The 20,272-nt window shown below is 40.8% G+C and overlaps 1 protein-coding gene across 2 annotated transcripts; it reads left to right on the plus strand.

Moving 5' to 3' along the window:
• Positions 1 to 154: 154 nt before the first annotated feature.
• GPALPP1 (GPALPP motifs containing 1) lies at positions 155 to 19,961 on the plus strand. Of its 2 annotated transcripts, none has more exons than XM_069802672.1 (8): positions 155 to 286; positions 6,601 to 6,745; positions 7,756 to 7,851; positions 11,880 to 11,988; positions 15,601 to 15,735; positions 15,963 to 16,127; positions 16,543 to 16,641; positions 18,934 to 19,961. In XM_069802672.1, exons 1-8 carry the CDS (start codon positions 160 to 162, stop codon positions 19,150 to 19,152), a joined length of 1,095 nt encoding a protein of 364 aa, XP_069658773.1. In that variant the 5' UTR covers positions 155 to 159; the 3' UTR covers positions 19,153 to 19,961. The 2 variants fall into 2 exon arrangements, with proteins under 2 accessions (XP_069658773.1, XP_069658774.1); XM_069802673.1 differs by lacking the exon at positions 155 to 286 and adding an exon at positions 489 to 638.
• The last annotated feature ends 311 nt before the right edge of the window (positions 19,962 to 20,272 follow it).

Genomic DNA, 20,272 nt, shown 5'->3' on the forward strand with positions numbered 1-20,272 from the left:
CCCGGGGAGGGTGTTACAGCTTTCTGGTGAGCGCCGGCAGTTACGTCATCCGGCAGCGCCGGAAGTGCGGCGCTGAGCGGAGACAAGGGGAGTGGGATGGGGAGGGAGAGGAGTCGGGCTGCGCGCCCCGCCCACCTCCCAACCCAGCCCTTAGCGCGCATGCGCCGACGTCGTCCCCGCCCCCCTTCCCCCCCCCCCGCCATGGCCCGCGAGCTCATCGGCCCCGCGCTGCCGCCCGGCTTCCCGCGCTGCGCCGAGGCGGACCCGGATGAGGACTTCAGCCAGGGTAAAGGCGTGAAGCGCCGCCCCGCGGGGTCAACGGCTCCGGGGCTCCCCCGGGTCCTGCGTTCCACCCCCCCTCGCCTCATCCCCCCAGCCGTTCGGTTCCGTTCAGGGCCGGGCTTGAGTTTCGGGGTCGGCTCCCCGTTCTGCTACGGGATACGCCAAGGACGTGTGGCAGGACCCCCCCCCCCGGGGAAGGAAGGGAGGGTGTCCCCCGCGTTTCACCTCAGCGCCGCGTCAGGTAGCGGGGGAGGGGGGGGGGGGCGACGACATGACAGACGAAGCGCGTCCCCTCAGGGTCCCCGGTGTGTTCAGGTGCTTGAAAGGGGCCTGTGGAAGAGGAGCGGGGCCGCTCGGTGAGGTGGGATAACGGGGGGGTGTGTGTCACACACAGCTCGGCCTGCGCCGGGGTGGTCCCTGGATGAAGGGGGGGGTTAATAGTGGCTTTTTCAGGAAAAAAATCTCGTGTGATGGGGTACTACAGGGCTGAAACGGTCTAAAGTTTTTGTTAAAAAAACCCGCTGTGTTGATTTGCTTATTATTTTTCTGCTCAAGTCCCCTAGGCCTGTGTTCTTCAGTAGCTCTGAGTGTAAAGTTAGTGGGCAGGGAAAAAAACAAAACAAAATGGCAGTTATGTCTTTGCGGCATATTTCCCTTTATCAAATCAAAACGCTTCACGAAACCATCGTTTTTTCAGCCAGCTTTCCCCAGGATGCAGAACTGACGCTGTGGTGCCTCAGCTGCCAGGGTCTCTAATGTTGAGAGGAGGGGTCCCATCAGAAGGGGGATCTCTCCGAGACCAGCTGGCTCTTCAGCTTCCCCCGCTTAAACTCTTGACGTGTTCTGCATCCATAGTATCTCTGGAAGTAGCGGTTTGAGTGTTAGTACTCCCTGTCTTTAATCCAGGTTCAAGTCACTAGTGTATATATATTCAGTTTCTGGCAGCGTTTCAGTGACCATTTGGTTACTCCAAACAAAGCAGCTCTGATGGGAAACGTGTGCTGTGCTTGTCCGTTCTTCTCATTTTTTAGTCCGGAAGAGGGAGCAATAGGAAGAGAGAGCAAAGCTGCTGCCTTAGCTGACACCATAGCAACATCAAGCTCCAGGTCTGTAGCTTGGCTTTGTACTGAAGTCCTGACTACACGCTTGTCTGAGCTGATGCAGCCTTTCCTATTCATACCTGTGTTGATGGCTTATTCGCTTTCTTTCTATCAACATACTGATACATGTTGCAAGTATCTATATTGTGTATGAATCCACTGAACGAAATAAGTTAAACTTGTAATGAGGCCGTGGTTTTATGATACCAAGTGTTTTGGCAGTATCTAGCCTAGGTTATTCAGCCTCGTTTGTCCACTTTTTGTCCCAGTGTACATCAGCTCTGTAGTAGTACAGTTATGCTGGCAGATCTGCTTGAGGATTTCTGTGTGAAGTGGATGAAGGCATTTATCTGCCTTAAAAAGAAAAAAACAAACACACCACCAAAACCCAAATATTGGGGGATTGTTTATTTGTTTTTGTAACTCTTATAAACTTTTCCTGACTTACAACAGCTTAGCAGGACAGCTAAGTGTACCTGCTCAACACACGAGGCATACTGCTGCAGTGCAGAGGAGGAAGAGAGAGCAAGTACTTTAGCATAACACGCTTTGTTGTACGGAAGTACGGCTCCAGCTGGAGCCCTCTACCTGAGGGTTCTGAGTGGCTGGGGCTGCCACAACTGTCTTCTGCACTGTAATGCTTGCTGGCTCTTGAGACAGAATGGGCCTAGAAGTTGTTCTGTAACTATTTCCTTGTGTATTCTAGCTATTTTAGGAGGTATTTCACCTTTTAAAGCTGAACAGCTTTTCCAATATGTTTTCTTTCTTTGTGGTCTCACTGGTATTTGAGCTGTTCTCTGCTTTTCTTTAAGAACACTTGTTTTTTTATTTTACCTTCATAGTTTCTGCCTCCCAACAGCAACAAAGTAGGACTTTGTGCAGCCATTCTGAGAATTCTGTCAAAAAGGTTTCATTCAGAACTATAATATAAGAGAATAGCATAGACTATTTCAGTTGGAAAGGACCTATGATGATCATTTAGTCCAACTGCCTGACCAATTCAGGGCTGGCCAAAAGTTAAAGCACATTGTTAAGGGCATTGTCCAAATGCCTCTTAAACAGTGGCAGGCTTGGGGCATCGACCACCTCTCTAGGAAGCCTGTTCCAGTGTTTGACCACCCTTTTGGTAAAGAAATGCTTCCTAATGCCCACTCTAAACCTCCCCTCGTGCAGCTTTGAGCTATTTCCACACGTCCTGTCAGTGGATCCCAGGGAGAAGAGCTCAGCACCTCCCTCTCCGCTTCTCCTCCTCAGGAAGCTGTGGAGAGCAAGGAGGTCACCCCTCAGCCTCCTTTTCTTCAAACTAGACAAGCCCAAAGCCCTTAGCCGCTCCTCATAGGACATTCCTTCCAGCCCTTTCACCAGCTTTGTTGCCCTCCTCTGGACACATTCAAGGACCTTCACAGCCGCCTTAAATTTTGGGGCCCAGAACTGCACACAATATTCAAGGTGAGGCCGCAACAATGCTGAATACAGCGGGATAATCACCTCTTTTAACTGGCTGGTTATACTGTGTTTGATGCACCCCAGGATGCGGTTTGCCCTCTTGGCTGCCAGATAAGCATTTGTCTTCCGTCTGCGATACAGAATTGTCATGCTAGGTGTAGTGAACAAAATAAACGTGTGTTGATCCATTCTTAAATTTGCATTTTTTACATCTTTATATGGATTACATAGAATCACAGAATGGTTTGGGTTGGAAGGGACCTTTAAAGATCATCTGGTTCCAACCCCTGACATAACAGCTCTGTTAATAGTTGTAATTTTTAGCAGGCAAGAACGTGTGGTGTTTCGCACTGTGAAACATGAGCAGAGTTAAAAGCTCAGTTGTTAATTTCCTTGTGTGTCCTTGCCTCAGAAGATAAGGGAGTAACCAAAGTGCCAGTTGCTGCTCTGCCTGTAGGTCAGCACAGGGGGAGCCGAAATGGACTTTGCTAGGAGATACCGATGTCCATTGGTGTCAGAGAACAGACCTACTCAAACCCTGTGACCCTTAATCAGGACCAGGATGGGAGGGAACGTAGTTGGACAGACTGAAAAGCTCATCCCTGGTAAATCCTTTACCTTTCCTTCTTCAGCTTGTCTCTGTCCAACCCATGGGACACGCTCATCTTCTGATTCTTCATCTCATGATGATTCTTTGAAGCTGGCCTAAATGTGCTCCTGCTAGAAGAATCGTACTTCCTTTGGCCCATTTGTCCCTGCTGTGCTGTCCTTGTACCAGCAGGAGAGAAATGCTAGGGAATGGCTAAAAATAACCAGAGATGCGGAAGGGGATTTTGTCTATTTCAGCATTGAGGCCACATTTGTACAGATGCATTGATGTGATATATCTGAGTTGACCTATCACTGTTGCTGAAGGTGAAAGGCCATACTCCTGTGCGTCCTTGAAAGGTTCCAGTGCCTTTCTGATGGCATGGTAGATTGCTTAGAATCACCAAATACAGCAGAAATTAACCTAGCAAAAACAAAACAAAAACTAGTTTTCCATTTGGCTTCTGAATTGAATTGACTTAATTTTCAGGCAGATAGTCACCAGAGCCAGCTCAACTGAGAGGGAAAGTCAGAGCAACAGTAGTAGGATAGCCACTTCTAGCAGCTGTGAAACATTCACTTCAGTCTGACTTTAGATGTATCCTTGGCTCTGTTTCTCTCCTCTTCGTCCCCAAAACTTTCTTCTGGCACTTTCTTATCCAACTGTCCTGCTCTGACTTATTCTGAGTTCTGGCTACTTCCTTGCTTTCCTGTTTACTTCCTTGCTGTCCTGTTGCTCTACCATTGCTACATCCATTTCTCTTCCTTGCCTCATTGGTTTTAGTTTCCTGACACTCCGAGCTCTCCTCCGTTCCTCCTTTGATCTGTATCTTTCCACTTTTCCATGGCTTTCAGGGAATTTCATTCACAGACTTCTCATTAGGTCTTGGGCTCCCTCCTTACCCTTTCCTTTCTTTGCTCCCAGAATCTATGCTTAGCAATTCCCATTCCTTCCTCTCTACTCTTTCCTGCAGCTCCCCACCCCACCCCGATCCATAGCTGTAGCCTCGCTTGTGAGGATTCTTAGTGTCAGTCAGTACCATGACCGTGTTAATTTTTAATCCCCATTCTCCCAAGTCTATTTCTCCTCCACTTCTTTCACCATGTCCAGTGACTCTTCCTTCCCCGGGCTTTAAATGCCATTTTCCCTTCATGAACCAGCTTCTGTCTATTTTGTTTCTGGTTGTCCTGCTTAGGCTGCAGTTCCACGAACAAAGAGTTCTTTCAGGGAAGTGCTGGATTTTGCAGTGTTATTTTTATGCCTCTTAAGTTTCCTGATCCAGTTTATTGCCTAGCCTACGCAAACAGTTGTGCCAGCTTAACGGAGAGGAATTGGGATAGAAAGCATGTGTGTTAGCCCTGATGTTGAACAACATGTCAGTGGGACCAGTATCCTTCCTTAAATAGTTTTGGTTTTACCAGTTCTTTCCAGCTCACAAAGCTGTTCCTAATTTCTGTCTCCTCTGCAGTATCAGACTCATCAAACTGCATCTCAGTTTGCTCCTTTCACTCCAAGTCCTTTCTCTTACCTGTATGCATTCAGAGCAAATGAAGCTCTGCTTTCATTATATCAGGGCACCAGGTGGCTGGAGAAAGCTGTTGTATGGGTTTTGTCTGGTTTTTAAGTGCTTTTTATCCAGTGGCGTTTCTCATACGAAAATGGGAGACTCCTTGACAGCAGTCTTTACTCCTATTTATTGTTCAGCTGTTGGTTCCCTCTCATCTTGAACTTACTTTACCTTTATAGGCTCAGGTGTTGTGGTTTTTTTCTTCTTAGTGCTGAAATGGATTTGTGTGTCCTGGTTAAATTCTTTCCCATTAAAACAGAACACAAAATAAGTGGCAGATCTGTCTGGATGCTTTGTGAGTAGTAGACTGTCCTTGTTCTGCATCGTGTGCTAAAGACAACTAAAAGCTTTATGAAGCTCCCTTGAAGGACTCAGTTTCTGCCTAGCCTTTGTCAGCTAACAATGGAACCTGTATCTGTATCGGGTTTTATTCTGCACCATCAAAAAGTCATAGTTCTTTAACTGGAGATGTAATTTCCTGGTACCCTTCATTTATGTGGTTTTATTGCACCTCATCTTTTCATCTAATCCTTGACTATTCATAAAGCTAACAATGTCTTTTCTCCACCAAAATATCTTTCTGTCCTGTCAGTCTTGGACTCAATGCTTGAAATATTAAAAGGAGGAATGGTGTCTGTGTTTCAGGATGCTAAATCATCAGTAGGATCCAGTCTCTGCTTTATCGGATGGCTGTTTGTGCTGCGTGTGTAAACCGGTGCTGGTCCTGCATGCACTGCCCTGGGTCTGGGAAGGCCTCTTATCTTGGGACCATTGCTGGTCCTTGCTTACTCCAGCTGGCTCTGTGTTGACTGAGCCTGTGAGAGTATCTGTGATAAGTGTCTCATTTGGGGAGCATAAGCTACTTCTGGACCCGGTGTACATGGTACTATATCCAAATAAGTCTATAAAGAACTGTGCCTGCTGGTGGGAACAGTGCCAGGAACAGCTCAGGTCTGTTAGCAGTGTTAACATCTGAATTTTTCCCTTGCTGGGATATCCCACCTCCTCATTACTCCAGAGGGTGAAGGGTTGACTGGAGCATGGGAGCTCCATCCACTGCCCCAGCCTTCTGACAGCAACAATTCTTTCAAGTCTGAATGCCTAGACCATCCCTTTTTCAGCAGAGTACTTAAGTCTGTGCCTGCTGTTCATGCTTCGCTGAACTGGGAATAACCTTAACCGTTAAACCATTCCTAAAGCAGGTTGCAATTAAATTCCACTAATTATGGCCTCCCAGTCTGTGTATGTACAAATGATGTGATTCTTCACTAGTAAGCTTCAAATGCTTTATTAATGTGGTAGTTTCTTTTAAATATACCAGTTTATACCATATGCATTGTAAATCAGCTGTTAGATGAAACAGGGCTTTCTAGTCCTGTTCCAGAAGACACTCATGTAGTAAGGGATTAGTAATGTTACTGATTTAATTCAGGGGAGGAAATACAGTGCTGAAAAAAGTAACTTCTAGGAGTTTGTTTAGATATTTTTGCTAAATGCTAAACAGAGCAATGATTGAATAAACTTAATTCCAGGTAGATACGTGTTTAGGGAATACCAAGATGGATCATACTCATTTGAAATGTTTAATAAGTATCCAAATAACTCTGGATGTTCAGTTGCAGGACCAGCACTGCCTCCAGGCTATAAAAGCAGCTGTAGCTCGGAAACTCCTGACAGTGATGATGACTTGGAATCTCTTCCTCTACCCAGAGACACAAACAAAGAATCTGAAGAGGAGACAGAAGGCGATCCAGCACCCAAGTGAGCATGTTCTTAGGTTATTTGTATATTTACATTGCATTGCAAATGGAATGTGTCTGCGTAAATTATGAGAAAGGAACAGTATTATATAAATAAAAGGGTAAAGTCTCTACCCGTGTGAAACTTGATGATATGTTCTGCGCATTCTTTGTGGTTAAGAATGGTCAGCTGACCTGTTTGACACCTGCAGTGGAATTAAGTTATTTAGAGCAATCAGATCTCTGTATTTACATGTTTTATTTTAGTTCTGCAATTAAAGTAATAAAATCCTTAATGTTTTGCTTGTTTATACTAAGGACAGACACCACTTATCATCTATGTAAGTATTTGGTATTTGAGTTTTGCCCTGTTACTTGTATACTACCTCTCATTGAGAGGTCATAAGAACTGTTTATGGGCATGAATTTATGCATTCAATTAAGTCAACTCTAATGGGAAAAAAAACCAAATTGTTTAGCAAATAACAGGAGTCTGCACATGCTCTCATTTGGTGGGGTTGATTACTCACAATTGCTGTGTTAAGAACTTGCGTGTGTTTGTGCTAGGCCTTGTATATGTACTTGAAGGGCATTATGCCATGTTAATGAGTGTTAGACTAATTATTCCTTTTTTCTTGTTGTCTTATTCAACAGTTTTTCAGTTAATTAGAATTGAACTGGGAAAAATACTAATCAAAATGCAGACAGTGTATAAAAAAGGTGAAAGAAGTGTGCTGAATTTAAAATTATTTTGTGACTAGAAAATGGTATTTCAACATCAGACTACTTTTTACAGCAAAAGCGTTCTTAATGTTTGTTTAAATGTCAGCATTTTTGGAGTGAAGCTTATGCTCCCAATTTTTTAATTGCTTCAAATTATTTTGGATCCTTTTGCACTGTTTCCTTGGTAACAGCAGGATATTTAGTACATAAGACTGAAATAATTTTATGTATTTTTTTTTTCCTTTTAAAAATGTAGATAATTGCTATGCATGTCAAGGTAATTATTAAGTGAAATCTTTGTATTTGCAGAAAGCCAAAAAGAATTCAGGAAGACGATGATGATGATGGCTTTTTTGGGCCTGCTCTTCCTCCTGGATTCAAGAAACAGGATGATTCTCCAGAGAGGTAATTAAAATGGAATTATATTCAGACACTTTTCTTTAAAACACAATTATTTTAGATGAAATATTTTGTGGCACTATTACAGAACACTTCAATTGTGCACCTCAGATTCACATGATTAGAATTGCTTCCTCCACATTCTGAGTACAGGAACAGCATTCCCTTGAAACAGAACACACAGTCCTCATAGTCCTGGTTGGAAGGTTGAAGAGAAAAAGAAAATATGTGAATTGTCTGAGTTATATTTCTGAATGTCAGATTTCTTCCATCTCTTACAATAGGTCTCAGATCAGTGCAGAAAAAACAAATTACAGGTACAAGGACCCGTAGCTCATTCCAGGCGGTGAGGGGGTAGGGCAGTTACCTTTTGTGTGGCGCAATACAATGCAGATTATTGGAATTGTCATTTGCTAGTGCACCAAGGATTATTGTTTACGTGTTTCCAGGTAGAAAACTAATCTGAACAGTGTAAGTTTCTAGACTAGGTAATTATTAAGCTGTCAGGTCTAAGCAAATAAGCATTATTTATAGCCTCTATTAGGAAGCTTTCCATATGATTGCATGCAATTATAAAATACTTCCCCCAAAAACCTATTTATGGATTTTCTATGCAGAACTTAACCATGTCCCACAGCCTTCTAGTCTTTACATCAATCTGTGCGCTTCCTTCCATAATTTGAAATGATAATCCATTGTGAAATTGGTACTTCCAAGGGGACGCTTATTGATGAAAGGTACAAGAGAGGCCCTTGAGAGAGTCCCTATTATCTTCCTCGGAGCAACAGGTAGCTGGTAGATAAAATAAATCAATACCTACCTGTCAGGTATGAGTGTTCAGTTCTAGGAAAGTGACTCAATTTGTTGTTGAGCTGTATATGTAGTATACCATCTCAAAGGAAATTTCAAAGTTGGAAGTTTTTTTTAGTTTGGATAAATTTTTATGATGCTTGGCAGCAGTTAGGAAAACAAGAAGTTACGTAACTAAGGCTATTTGGAAGTATCCTCTTCGTATCTGTTTGGTTACGCTTTGCCGTAATCGACAAACTCTTTCATAATTGTGGGTATCATGCTCAGTGGGCTCGTTTGGTGCTTTGATGGTCCCAAGAGTAACTAATATTTTTTTCTTTTTCTTGCATTTCCTATGCACGATGTGTTATGTTAATTATGAAATTTAGGAAGTCACTAAAAATAATGTGATCTCTAATAAAGCAAATAAATGCTTGTAGCTTTTAATATCAGCAGAGGTAGCCTTCTTGCTTTCTTGATTTTTTGATGTGACTACTCCTGTGGTAAAATGTCATGTCATAGTGTGCAAAGGAAAAGCAGAAGAAAAGAGCCAACTTGTGGTTTGAAGGTATTAGAGAGATGAGCAGTAACACAGGTGGTCACCCATCATATAATCATAGCCTTTTGTATGCTCACCCAACTTTTATTTCTACTTAGCATCTTATTTCCAAAATGCTGGATAACTTGCATTTACATTCAGAGGGCAAAAGTCAGCTCTGTGTCTGAGAGTACAAGAGATTAAAGCAGTAAAAGGCACTTGCTAGTTTGGGGCTTTTTTGTCCTAGCTCACCATACTGCTCGTAGCACACCCTGAGAAAGCAGATTGAGCAGAGCTGGTTTGCACCCAGCCTGATTCCCTGAATAGGTGGGAAAGGTGTGATGTGTGGGAAGAGCCTTGTCTATCTTCCACCCCCGTACACCTGGCAGTCTAGTTGTGCTGACACACTGAGGCGTGTAAGCTGTGCAGGGTGTAGACACAATGCTGTTAACTGTCTCCCCGCTGCATTGCCCCTAGCGTTGAGCAGATTGCCAGCTGATGATCTAGCCATGAATAATGGAAACAAATGTAGGCTGTTTGTTTCAATGTATGGACATACTGTTTATTAGCTCTGTGTGACATACTTCTTTTAGAAAAGCTTTTGTTCTGTTACATCTTTTCCAGACTTGTCAAAGCAACATATTAATGATTAGGAGCAGCTCATGTGGCAATGTGCAGCTTGTTAAAAATTGTTTGAATCATTCCAGCATAAAATATACATATATAAAGCAGATTTCCTTCAACTTTGGAAAGGATATTGCCATTTATCAATGTTAGATAGAAGTGCAGCGCTTGTAAATATTCTGGAAGTATTCACACACCAAGGTAAAGAGTAAAGGTTATCTTAAAAGATTTCATGTTATACATAAGAAGAACACTGAAACACCCATCTGGAAACATACATTAGCAAGGACTCAAAGCCCAACAACAGGAAAGCCGCCTTTGCCATATATGACATCCAGTATTCCTTAAATGAAAGCTTAACTCATGATAAGTTTGGGGTGGTTTTTTGAACGTGTATAGGTAGGTACTGAAGTTGCCGACTAACAGTTTTATTTAGATTCACTTCACCTGTTCAGAGAGCCTTTGGACATCCAGGAAACTGTGAAGGATCATGTCGGCTATGTGCTGCCAAGGAAAGACCCAAGCAACAGGGTTATTCATGTGGGAAAAAAAAAAAGGCATAAAATGGAAAGCGTGGGAGGGATGAATATGGGAACCATTTTTCTATTCCTTGGAAGAGCCTTTGAGCTGTGACAGAAGCAAGGCAGAGTATTTGAGATCTGCTCTTTTTGACAAGTTGCACAGATACAGCCCACAACATGGATGTTCTTATATATTTTAGTAGAAAGCTTTTTTTATAGTTTGGTTTAACTGTCTCTCCATGCAAAATAAAGGTACTTGTATACTAAAATAAAAGATTATTTTGGCCATATCTCTATAGGTTTAAATTCAATCCCTTTAAATTATATTTGGAATTTAAAATACGGTCGTCTTAACAAGAAAGCAGTCAGAAAGGAACAGAGGCAAGTAAAAGCTGTTTCTTTTTTGCGGCAGCTAGAGGGAGGTGAAACTTCAAATTTAAAGCAGACCTCTTGCCTGGGTTTGAAACCTCACCAGTGCCCTTGTCCTGGCCTGAGCTCACATTAATTGCCTGTGTCTGTCTATCTGTGGTTGGCATTCTGGCAGGACTTTCTGCTTTTTATGTCCCCTCTTTAAATCCTGACAATAATATCACTACAGCAGGGCTGTACTGATTAGATTATGCAGGATTTAGTAGAAGACCATCATTAGCATAATTCAGTTCTTGTTGTGTTATGTTTGATCGCCCTAAAGCTCAGAAACATAATAATCATAATAAACAAAGTCTCTGCTGTTACAGTGTGAGGATACTGTCACTTGGATATTTCTTCAGGTGATAATTGTTTGGATTTTCAATTAGCTTTTATTAGCTTTAAAGAATATGATGGTGAGTTATTAAGAGGAACTCGTATACAAGTCTTTTCAGTACTGCAGGCACAGTTTGTAGTACGCTTTGAACTGTTTTCACCATTGTAGAGAGATTCTCACCTTTCCATGTTCCTGGAGACAATTGAATTATACTGCTTGCAGAGCTGCTGTGTAAAAACAAATCAGTGAAGTTACCTGGAATCACAAAACTTTTCTTCTCTTGTCCCCACTCCAAGGGAAAATAAACTTAAAATCAGAGCAGATCACTGATTCTGTGTATTGAAGGACAGTGAAACTGTGGTGCAAGGCAAGAATGAACAAAATTGGCTTTGTTGCTAGAGAAGGAGAAGCGTATATTTGACCTCCCCCCTTTCATTGCACTTGAATCTGGTGAAGAAAGCTAGGGAAGAAAAAAGTGGATTCCTTTGACTACATGCTGCAACTTTCCTGGTTTTCTTGCATCCCAGCTATCTGCAGAGGTCCTCCTGGAAAACGGAGAAACTCTTCTTGTTCAGTTATTTCTATGGTGTGTGCATAGGGGGCACACTTGGCATAGGGAGGAAGGAGAATCACACTTCTCATCAACATTTTATTTTTATTTTTATATTAATCTATTACTTTTTTTTTCCCTGCAGCAAACAGTGGCAGGCTGTCATTTAATTACTGTCCATGTTGGTTATGTTACTTCCTCCCCCCCACCCCCTCCAACTGAAAACCAAGACATTTCTTTTTTTTTTTTTTTTTCTCCCCTATCAAGGCCCATTATAGGTCCTGCATTACCGCCTGGCTTTAGGAAACCTTCGCAGGACACCGGGAATAGCAGATATTCCATAGGACCGTCCGTTTCATCAGAATTCCATACCCAGGTTTGTGAAAACAGAAGCATTTTGGTTTAGTACAGGCTATCTGAAATGCTTAAACAAGTAGGAGCCCAAAAAAGTCTACTAGGCATACTTTTCAGCATGATAGTTTAATTTTAGACCAGAAAGTGTCGGGCATATTTTTGCCTGAGTCAAATACTGAAGCATAAATAAGCCTTAAAAAACAAAAAGGCTGGTCTGGTTTGTTGTGATTTTGCTTTTAGACGGATGATGTGCTCACTGAACACAAGAGATCTAGGCATCCTAAACTGCAGTCACAGTAATTCTTCCAAATGTTTTTCCATGCTTTCTTTCGGTGTGATGTCCTTCACAAGTGAACATCTTGGCAAAGTTCAGATTTGTAAAGACATTAAAGAAGTAACACAACCTGTTAGAATGAAAGGATTTACGTGTCATTCAAGCTTTTATTCCTTTGCTGATGGGCGAGCAAAATGAGTGAATATTTCACATATCTTCACATCCTTGAAAATGTTTATTAGTGGATGTATTAAATAAGTTTATCCAAAAGAATCCAATCAAGAATGATGCTACAGTGTCACTAATTGTTCGTATCAATAGCAAGATGATACCTGTAACTGGGAGTAGGGCAGAGCAAGACAGTGACACTGACACAATTTTTTGGTTCATGTTTTTTGACTGTTCTCATCAAGTTAGGTAAAAACTAGGTAGAAGTCCTATAGTCTAATCCCTAGCCGCAAAATAATGCATATACTACTAAAGAACATTCAAGAATAAGATGTGTGATAAAATACAGCGAGAAGTACGGGGAAGATTCAGCTCCCTAAACATGGGCCTCTAGTACCATTTTGAGGGGTCTTAATCGTCTGCAGCGGGCTGGCAGATGGGGAGTAGCACCTTAGAGAAGCTTGCATCCTTCTTGAGCAGCACCTCTTAAGCCAGACAGGATACCCTAAGACATCAAAAATGATACTGGATACCAGTGTTTGGGTAATTGAATCTCTCTCATGCTATGATGAACTAAATATTAATTCCTTGTGAGAATTAAGTTATTCTGTTTATTTCTAAAATACTTACATTTTTAAGTTTAACTCCGAGACACTATGGGACATGCTGGACATGCTAGACATGCCAGGAAGGATTGAGGCAAAGGCTGCTCTGGAACTTCACTTTTTTGATTAGTAGTTGCAAAGTATATCATTCTCCAGCCTCCTACAGCGAGTGTTGTCATAATCCTTCATGAAGAATGATTGTCTGACATTTTAAGATACTCGTAGTCTTGTAACTCCAAGTAACGATTAAGCAATTTATCATAATGACAAATCTCTTGAGGCAGGGATGTCAAAACTGGTCTGCTTATATATTTTACAAACAAAAAAGTCTCTTTTCTCCTAAATAGATCTTCTAGCATAAGCTTTGTTACAGCTATTACAGAACTTAGCTTATTTCATTTTTTTCTCTTCCTAATAATGCTCTTTTTTTACCTTTGAATATGATGAGTACTTTTTTTTGTTTATTTTGTTTTAATTATGTAATTATTTTGTATTCTAGTACATCTTTAGAGGCAGCTTATTCCATGCTGACTCTTCGCTTTATATTGATTTCCCCTTCAAACTTGAGGGGAGTATTTTTCAATGTTTAATTTCATCTTGTTTGAGGCAGGTGGTAATGGAGTGAATTGAATTTAAGACTAATGAGAAAGGAAATGAGACATGCTTCTTCAATTAAAACTCAGCGTGGCATTTGTCTTTCATCCTCAACTACTTCACAATACAATTTATTATGAAAAGTCTTACATATTTGCATTTTTTATTTGTTTGTACACAGAGAGAGGGAAGTGGTTTACTGCCTTGGTTTCTCAAGATGGTTATTCCTCTTCCCTACCAGCTCCATCTTTAGAAAAGAGAGAGAGAATGCAGTCACCCCAATCTCTAAAAATTGAAGCGATATCACAGTGATAGATAATTAGTGAAAGCTTGACTATGTAACTGTTTTTGAGAAAAACGACAAGAGAAATTGGTGTTACCACCTTGCATTGATGGTGTTTATAAATGAGCAGCTATTTCTCACCGTCCTCAGTCTTTCAGACCCATTTTATGCAACTAGTCATACAGCCATTAAGTTTGCTAAGCCTCTTCTTGCACCTTGTGGTCCACAGCCATACATAGCTGTGTCTCTTGCCACCTGAAACTTGCCTTCCCCACTGTTCATACCTTTGCTGACTCCTAAAGGCAGACAGGGCCAGCTGGCTTGGCTAGCTTGGAGCGGCATCATTAAAGCACACCGGTTTCTGTAGCAAATGGCACACATAGGAGTAACATGGCTTGTTTCACACCTGCTGTGTTCCTTAGCCCAAATCCCTCTACAGCAGTGGGATGCCAGCTGTGAGCAGCCTGAAGTATTAGGCTTGAACTCAGTGTAGCAGGATACCTTTCCTCCTCTCACTCGTCCTCCATTCCCCATGCTCTCATTAGGTGACTCTTCTAGTGAGGTTCTGTACTCCGTTCTTGTATTCTCCACTGGGTCACCTCTGCCTCGGGCGCCTTATTTTACGTAGAAGGTTCCCGATACTGTTTTTCCACTGCTCATCGCTCTTGAGCCCTTATCTTCTCTGATGGTGTTGTATCTTGGTTCTAGGATGTCCACCTGGTAACTAAAGTTTGGCATGACAAATACAAGCCATTCCCCCCCACTTTCTTCATCCTTCATTTGAAACTTCTTTGCCACCACCTTATATTCTTAAGTGATGCTCTGTGCTTCCTGAGTATACAGCCTTGTTGTCATCCTACTCCCATTGCTTTATCACCCCACGTTCAGGCTGTAGCTAAATCTTTTCACTTTCATAGATATTGGGTACCTTAGCTTTGCTTCCAGGGCACTGTGGTGTCACCATTTTCTGTCTAGTTCTGCCTCCATCCACTTCTGTACTGTTTTAACCTGGAGGGACCTGTGAGCTTTCTGTACAGCCCCTGGCATCCACAAAGATTCTTATTACCATCTAGTCCCTTTCAGACTTAGTTTTTTGAGCCGTTCTCCAAATAATGGCTTAGAATGCAATGTCAAAAGGGATCGAAGAAGCGAATGACAGAACCAGGAGATTAGACTGGCAGTTACTATACACCCAGACATGTTGTACCATGCCTGCCACTGTACCCTAGCTTGCATGTTAATCTTTCTAGCATCCTTACAGAAGCTGAGCTCAAGACAGTTCTCCTGGCAGTGCGAAATTGTGATCCTTATTACAGAGATGCATCCAAATGTTGCTAGCGATGGTAAAGCCCAAAGTATCAAAGACGTATGCATGCGTGTTTCGAATTTACCTATGGCCACAGAGGCTACGTGGCTGCCTGCAGAGCCATGTAAAGTAGGAGGACTTTGTGTATTGCCACTGCATTTACCAGTGGTTTTGCCTCAGATGAGAGATAGTGCTTTTGGAAACATGGAGACTAAGTATCCATGTTAAAGTGCTAGAACAGGTCTAATCTGGAGTTTTAACCCAGGTTTTTGTTGTCTGACTGGCAGATGCATTGCATTAGGTTTATATGTTCTTCTAGACAAAATCATTCTAATCCTGTGAAGCTAAAGTGTTTCTTGATGGTCTTAGCACTGTGGTTGAGAGAAATGTTTTATTTTTGGAAGGTAACAGATAGTAGTGAGGACGAAGACAATCTTATAGGCCCAATGCCTGCAAAAGAACCAGTGGAGTCTGATGTGACTAAAGAATTTGAACGCAGAGCTCAGAGAATGAAGGAAAAACTTACTTCAGCAGAAAGTGTAAGTTGGATTTCTTAACTTATGATATTTTGTTGGTGGAGCGTATTTGTGTTTTTCTTCGCCTATTTCTGTGTGAATCCAGTTGCAGTTCTGCTTGGGATGCTAAGACTTTGCAATTTTTAAGACAAAGAAAAATCCATGATTTCTGCTGGAAGCTAAGAGATTCAGACAGCAATTTTTGATTATGCTTTTTTTTTTTAAACACACACCCCCTTTCTTTTGTAAAGGATGAACCCAAGCCGGTTACCAGGGAATCGTGGATGACAGAACTTCCACCTGAATTGAAAAGCTTTGGATTTGGCCCAAGAACATTCAAGAGAAGAGCTGATGACAAATCAGGCGATAGATCTATTTGGACAGATACTCCAGCTGACAGAGAGAGAAAAGCCAAGGTGAGCATTTATTCATTCATATACACCTGCAGGCAGTATGCATGTTGTTGATGTGCTGTGGAAACAAAGTAAAGATATCCTGAGCTGTTCAATGAAATTTTTTTTCCAGATTTTTTCTCTGTTATCAGAACTTACTAATTCAGGCTTTAAGGTAAAGGCAAGGAAATAACGATTTTAAGTAACATTGATATTAACTTATTCCTTCTCCCTTCTGCAGTAGTCAGGTGCTCTGTATCAGCAAATTGAATTTCCAATTACAGTGTGTCCAGTTTCTTCTTTTATCAAGCTGAGCAAAAAATATCCGGTGGCCTCTATCGTGGCCTCTACCCTTCAGATTTAATTAAATATGGATTTCCTTGCTTTTTACTTCAGACATTCTGATTACTATAGCATGTGATTTGCTTCTACTCATCAGGAAAGAGAAGAGGCAAAAAAGTCAACCAGTAAGGATAATGAAGAAATTGTATTATCTGGGAGAGACAAGAGACTTGTTGAGCAGCTGACTTCATACAATGTAAGTGTAATAGCAAAATGCTTCCTCTTCCTGCATTTCATTTAATTCTTCACTCTTTTCTTTTGGTTCTCATTTCTAGCGCTGCTGGTTTCCATGGTGATGCCACTACAGTCTTCCCTTTTAGTGCCCAAACCTACCGCTGTTTAAGTCCTTAGAATGTTTGCCATAACTTCAGCAAGAGCAGGGTTTGGGTCCTCAAGCTGCTGCTGAAAACAGTGTGACAGAATTGGGGTTTGTGTATGTTGTCTCAGTTTTAGGTGATGTTTTCCTTAAGTTATCCTCATGTCAGGACATGGTTGCTGGGAGTAGACAACCTGAATTCAAATATTAGATTGCTTCACTGAATTACTAACATCCCAAGAATAAAACAGTAGTAAAGGTTTAACTTTTAGGACAAAATATGCCATTAACCCAAAAGAAGCTTGATGGGCTAAGCAGATCAATGCATTAATTACACCATGTAATTAATTACATTAACTGCTCCTTACAACAGCATATTACCTGAAGTTTTCCTCAGTCTCTGCAGAAGCAGGTAATTTTCACAGGCAGATGTTGATTACGCACTTTTCTGTCTGCCAGCCCTGTCCACCAGAGTATATGGACTATTGCCTGCCTTACAGCTGTTCGTTGCGGTTCTTCCCTGATTTATGACCTGAAGTCTTATGGAAGGCAGTCTGGTCTCTTGAGAGTATAATTAACTTGAGAATTGCAGCCTTGGCTTATATTACATGATTGAAGTTTATCTGGCACTTTTAATAATTTATTTGTAGTTCATTAAATCACATGTCCCTCTTGACTTAGAGGCTTGCAAATCCAGAGCTGTTAGCATACTGTCTTAAATTTATTCTGTATTGTCTGTTTCTACTGTCATTATGAATATAGTAGAATAATTTTCATGTGAAACTACGGGGTTTGCTCTGTACCATTGACAGAATAAAACATATATAGGCCTTTACTGTTCCTAAGGTTAATGGCGTTCTCTCAAAAAAAAAAAAAAAATTGAAGAAGGCATCTTGTTTAAGAACAAGGTTTCTTGGGTTGTTCTGTTGTTTGTTGTTTTTTTTTTTTTTTTTAAATCAGCTCTTTTCTGGTTTTCAGGTGGGTGGTGGTTTGGTTTGGTTTTGGTTTTTTTTCTTTTAAAGTTTTTTCCTCTATTCTTTCCTATTTCTTTCTCCACTGACTTTTATCAAGGATAGCTTCATAGAGCAGGAGCTTTAATTCCTAAACTAGTTTCTTACAGTTAATTCTTTCAGTGCTGATGCCATATACATTCTCTCTCTCTGGTGCAATTCTGTCAACACTGACACAGTTACACCAAGCATAAGTATTGTCCATTTTCTGTTTTCCATGAAAATCATTTCTTATGTCATGTATGAATTATTATTTGTATGTGTGGTGAAGTAAGTATTTGCACAGGGAGTGAAGGAAAATGAACTTTCAGAATAAAGATTTTGAGTTTCTAGACGTGAGAAAACAGAGCTGCTCATCTTTTGTTCTTTCTGATGAGACAGTTGGTTTGGACCGATCTTTTGGCTGGTTTGTAATGATTTGAGAGTCTGAGAAATTGACTACTTAGGGATACACAAATACACCTTGCCTGAGTAAAGGAGGGGCCACATAGTCTTGTGAGAACTAATCCTGCTTCTGTGTGAAATCAGCAAAAGTTTTATGTTGTATTTGGGCTGGATCATGCTCTTTAATAAAGGCAACTGAAGTCCTTGATTTGGCAGAACACATGCTCTAGCTCAAACCTGTGATTTTATCCTGTGGGCTTGCACCAGCTGATTCAAATACTGAAAAGTTAAAAGAGCACACATTAAAAACACAAAAGTGCATGAGAATAAGATCAAAAGGGTATCTAGCTTGTTCCTGCCCCTAGCAGTAACCAAAACCAGATGCTTAGGGAAAGCGTATAAGAAACTGGGCCTCTACTTTGAGATATTTCTCTTGACATGTTGTCTGCATTTTTCTCTGCTAATAATGGCAGAGCAACTTTTATATTTCTTTGGCATTATTTTTATAACTTATCTCCACTGTCTGCAGAGATTCAACAGTGTTATGGGTATCTTTAATGTCAGTGAATTATTAGTATTTTATTCTGCATAGACAAGATTACACGCACTTTCTGCTCTGTGTATGCTAAATCTAACATTCTGTTTCCCAGTTACTAAGCTGTCTTCTTTTTCTGGAATTTTTAGCTTTCCTAATTCCAGTCTGTCCATTTGGATTTTCTCTATGTTGTTGATATTTTGTAGTACTCTTATTTCCTCTTCCTTCTTCCCATTTTTCCAGGAGTCAAAGAGGTCAGAATCTCTCATGGACATACATCAGAAAAAGCTGAAGAGCAAAGCGTCCGAAGAAAAGAACAAACCTCAAGAAAGAAGGCCATTTGACCGAGACCAGGATCTCAAAGTCAATCGATTTGACGAAGCACAAAAGAAAGCCCTTATAAGAAAATCCAGAGACCTGAATACTAAATTTGAGCACAGTAAAGGCAATATGTTTTTATAACATAAAAGCATGAAGCTTTTTTGAAGTCAAGTCAAATAAACTTTGAATACTTAATTTTTTAAGTATTTTTCTGTAAATATTTGTATGCAAAATAAATACCCCAATGTTTAACTATTTTTCCCTTGTCTGTAAATACTCTGTTAGGGAGGATCATCTGTACTAAAACTAAACTGGTAAAGGAAAGCCCTGGTATAGAAAAAGATAATGTAGATTTGCTACTTTAAAATGATAAGAGAGATACATATATATTTTGTTAGCATAAAAGTAATTAATTAAAATGGCTATTATTTTAAGGAGTTCTAGATTTGATCTTGCAATGGAGTTGGCAGTTTCCCCCCTTTCTCCTGCCATGCATAAGATACTCTTGCTGAGCCTGACCTGAAGGCCATGGAAAAATCCCCTTTAGGCTCGTGGGCAGGACATTGCTTGACTGGAGTTCCTGCTGGGGTGTATAAACTCAAAATGGCAGCTTTTACGTACCCCCAGTGCTTTTCTATGATTCTGTGTCTGTACATAAATACAGGTTTATATGTATGCAGTATAATTTCTGTACTATAGCAGGAAGAGCTTGTCGTAGCAGAATAAAACCTCAAGATTTGCAGATTTAATTATAAAATGGTAGTATATAAGAAGAGAATATCTCATTTGAATTTCAATTTGTAGGGCGTATCATCAGGAAATCCATCTTTTTTAAGCAAATACAATGTGAAAAATCAAACCAAAATAAAGCTTATTTTGTCAGTTAATTTGCAGAGCAGAACAGCTCTTTGATATCAAAAAGGAAATAAATCTGACATTTAAAAAATCTACATCCATGTTTAGAGTTCTTTAGCTCTTCTGTGTGTGTGTGGAGCAGCTGAAGGGAGAGTTGTGTTCTTTAAAATTAGACTTGTACTTTCATCCTTTTTGTCTCAAGTAATGTTTGGGATGCTTTTTGAGGAGTTACTGGAAGTATCTATATATGAAAATAATTTTATATATGAGATGCTGGCAACTTGTTTGGAAGTGTGACGCGTTTTGCGTGTTAAGTGCCATGGGGTTCACTGTAATTTGGAAAAAGGCTACCATGACAGCTGCTGTCTGGGTTGGCTCATGTTAATAGAGCAGTGACCCAACGAGC

This window comes from Haliaeetus albicilla, chromosome 15, assembly GCF_947461875.1.
Source record: "Haliaeetus albicilla chromosome 15, bHalAlb1.1, whole genome shotgun sequence".
Taxonomy (NCBI): domain Eukaryota; kingdom Metazoa; phylum Chordata; class Aves; order Accipitriformes; family Accipitridae; genus Haliaeetus; species Haliaeetus albicilla.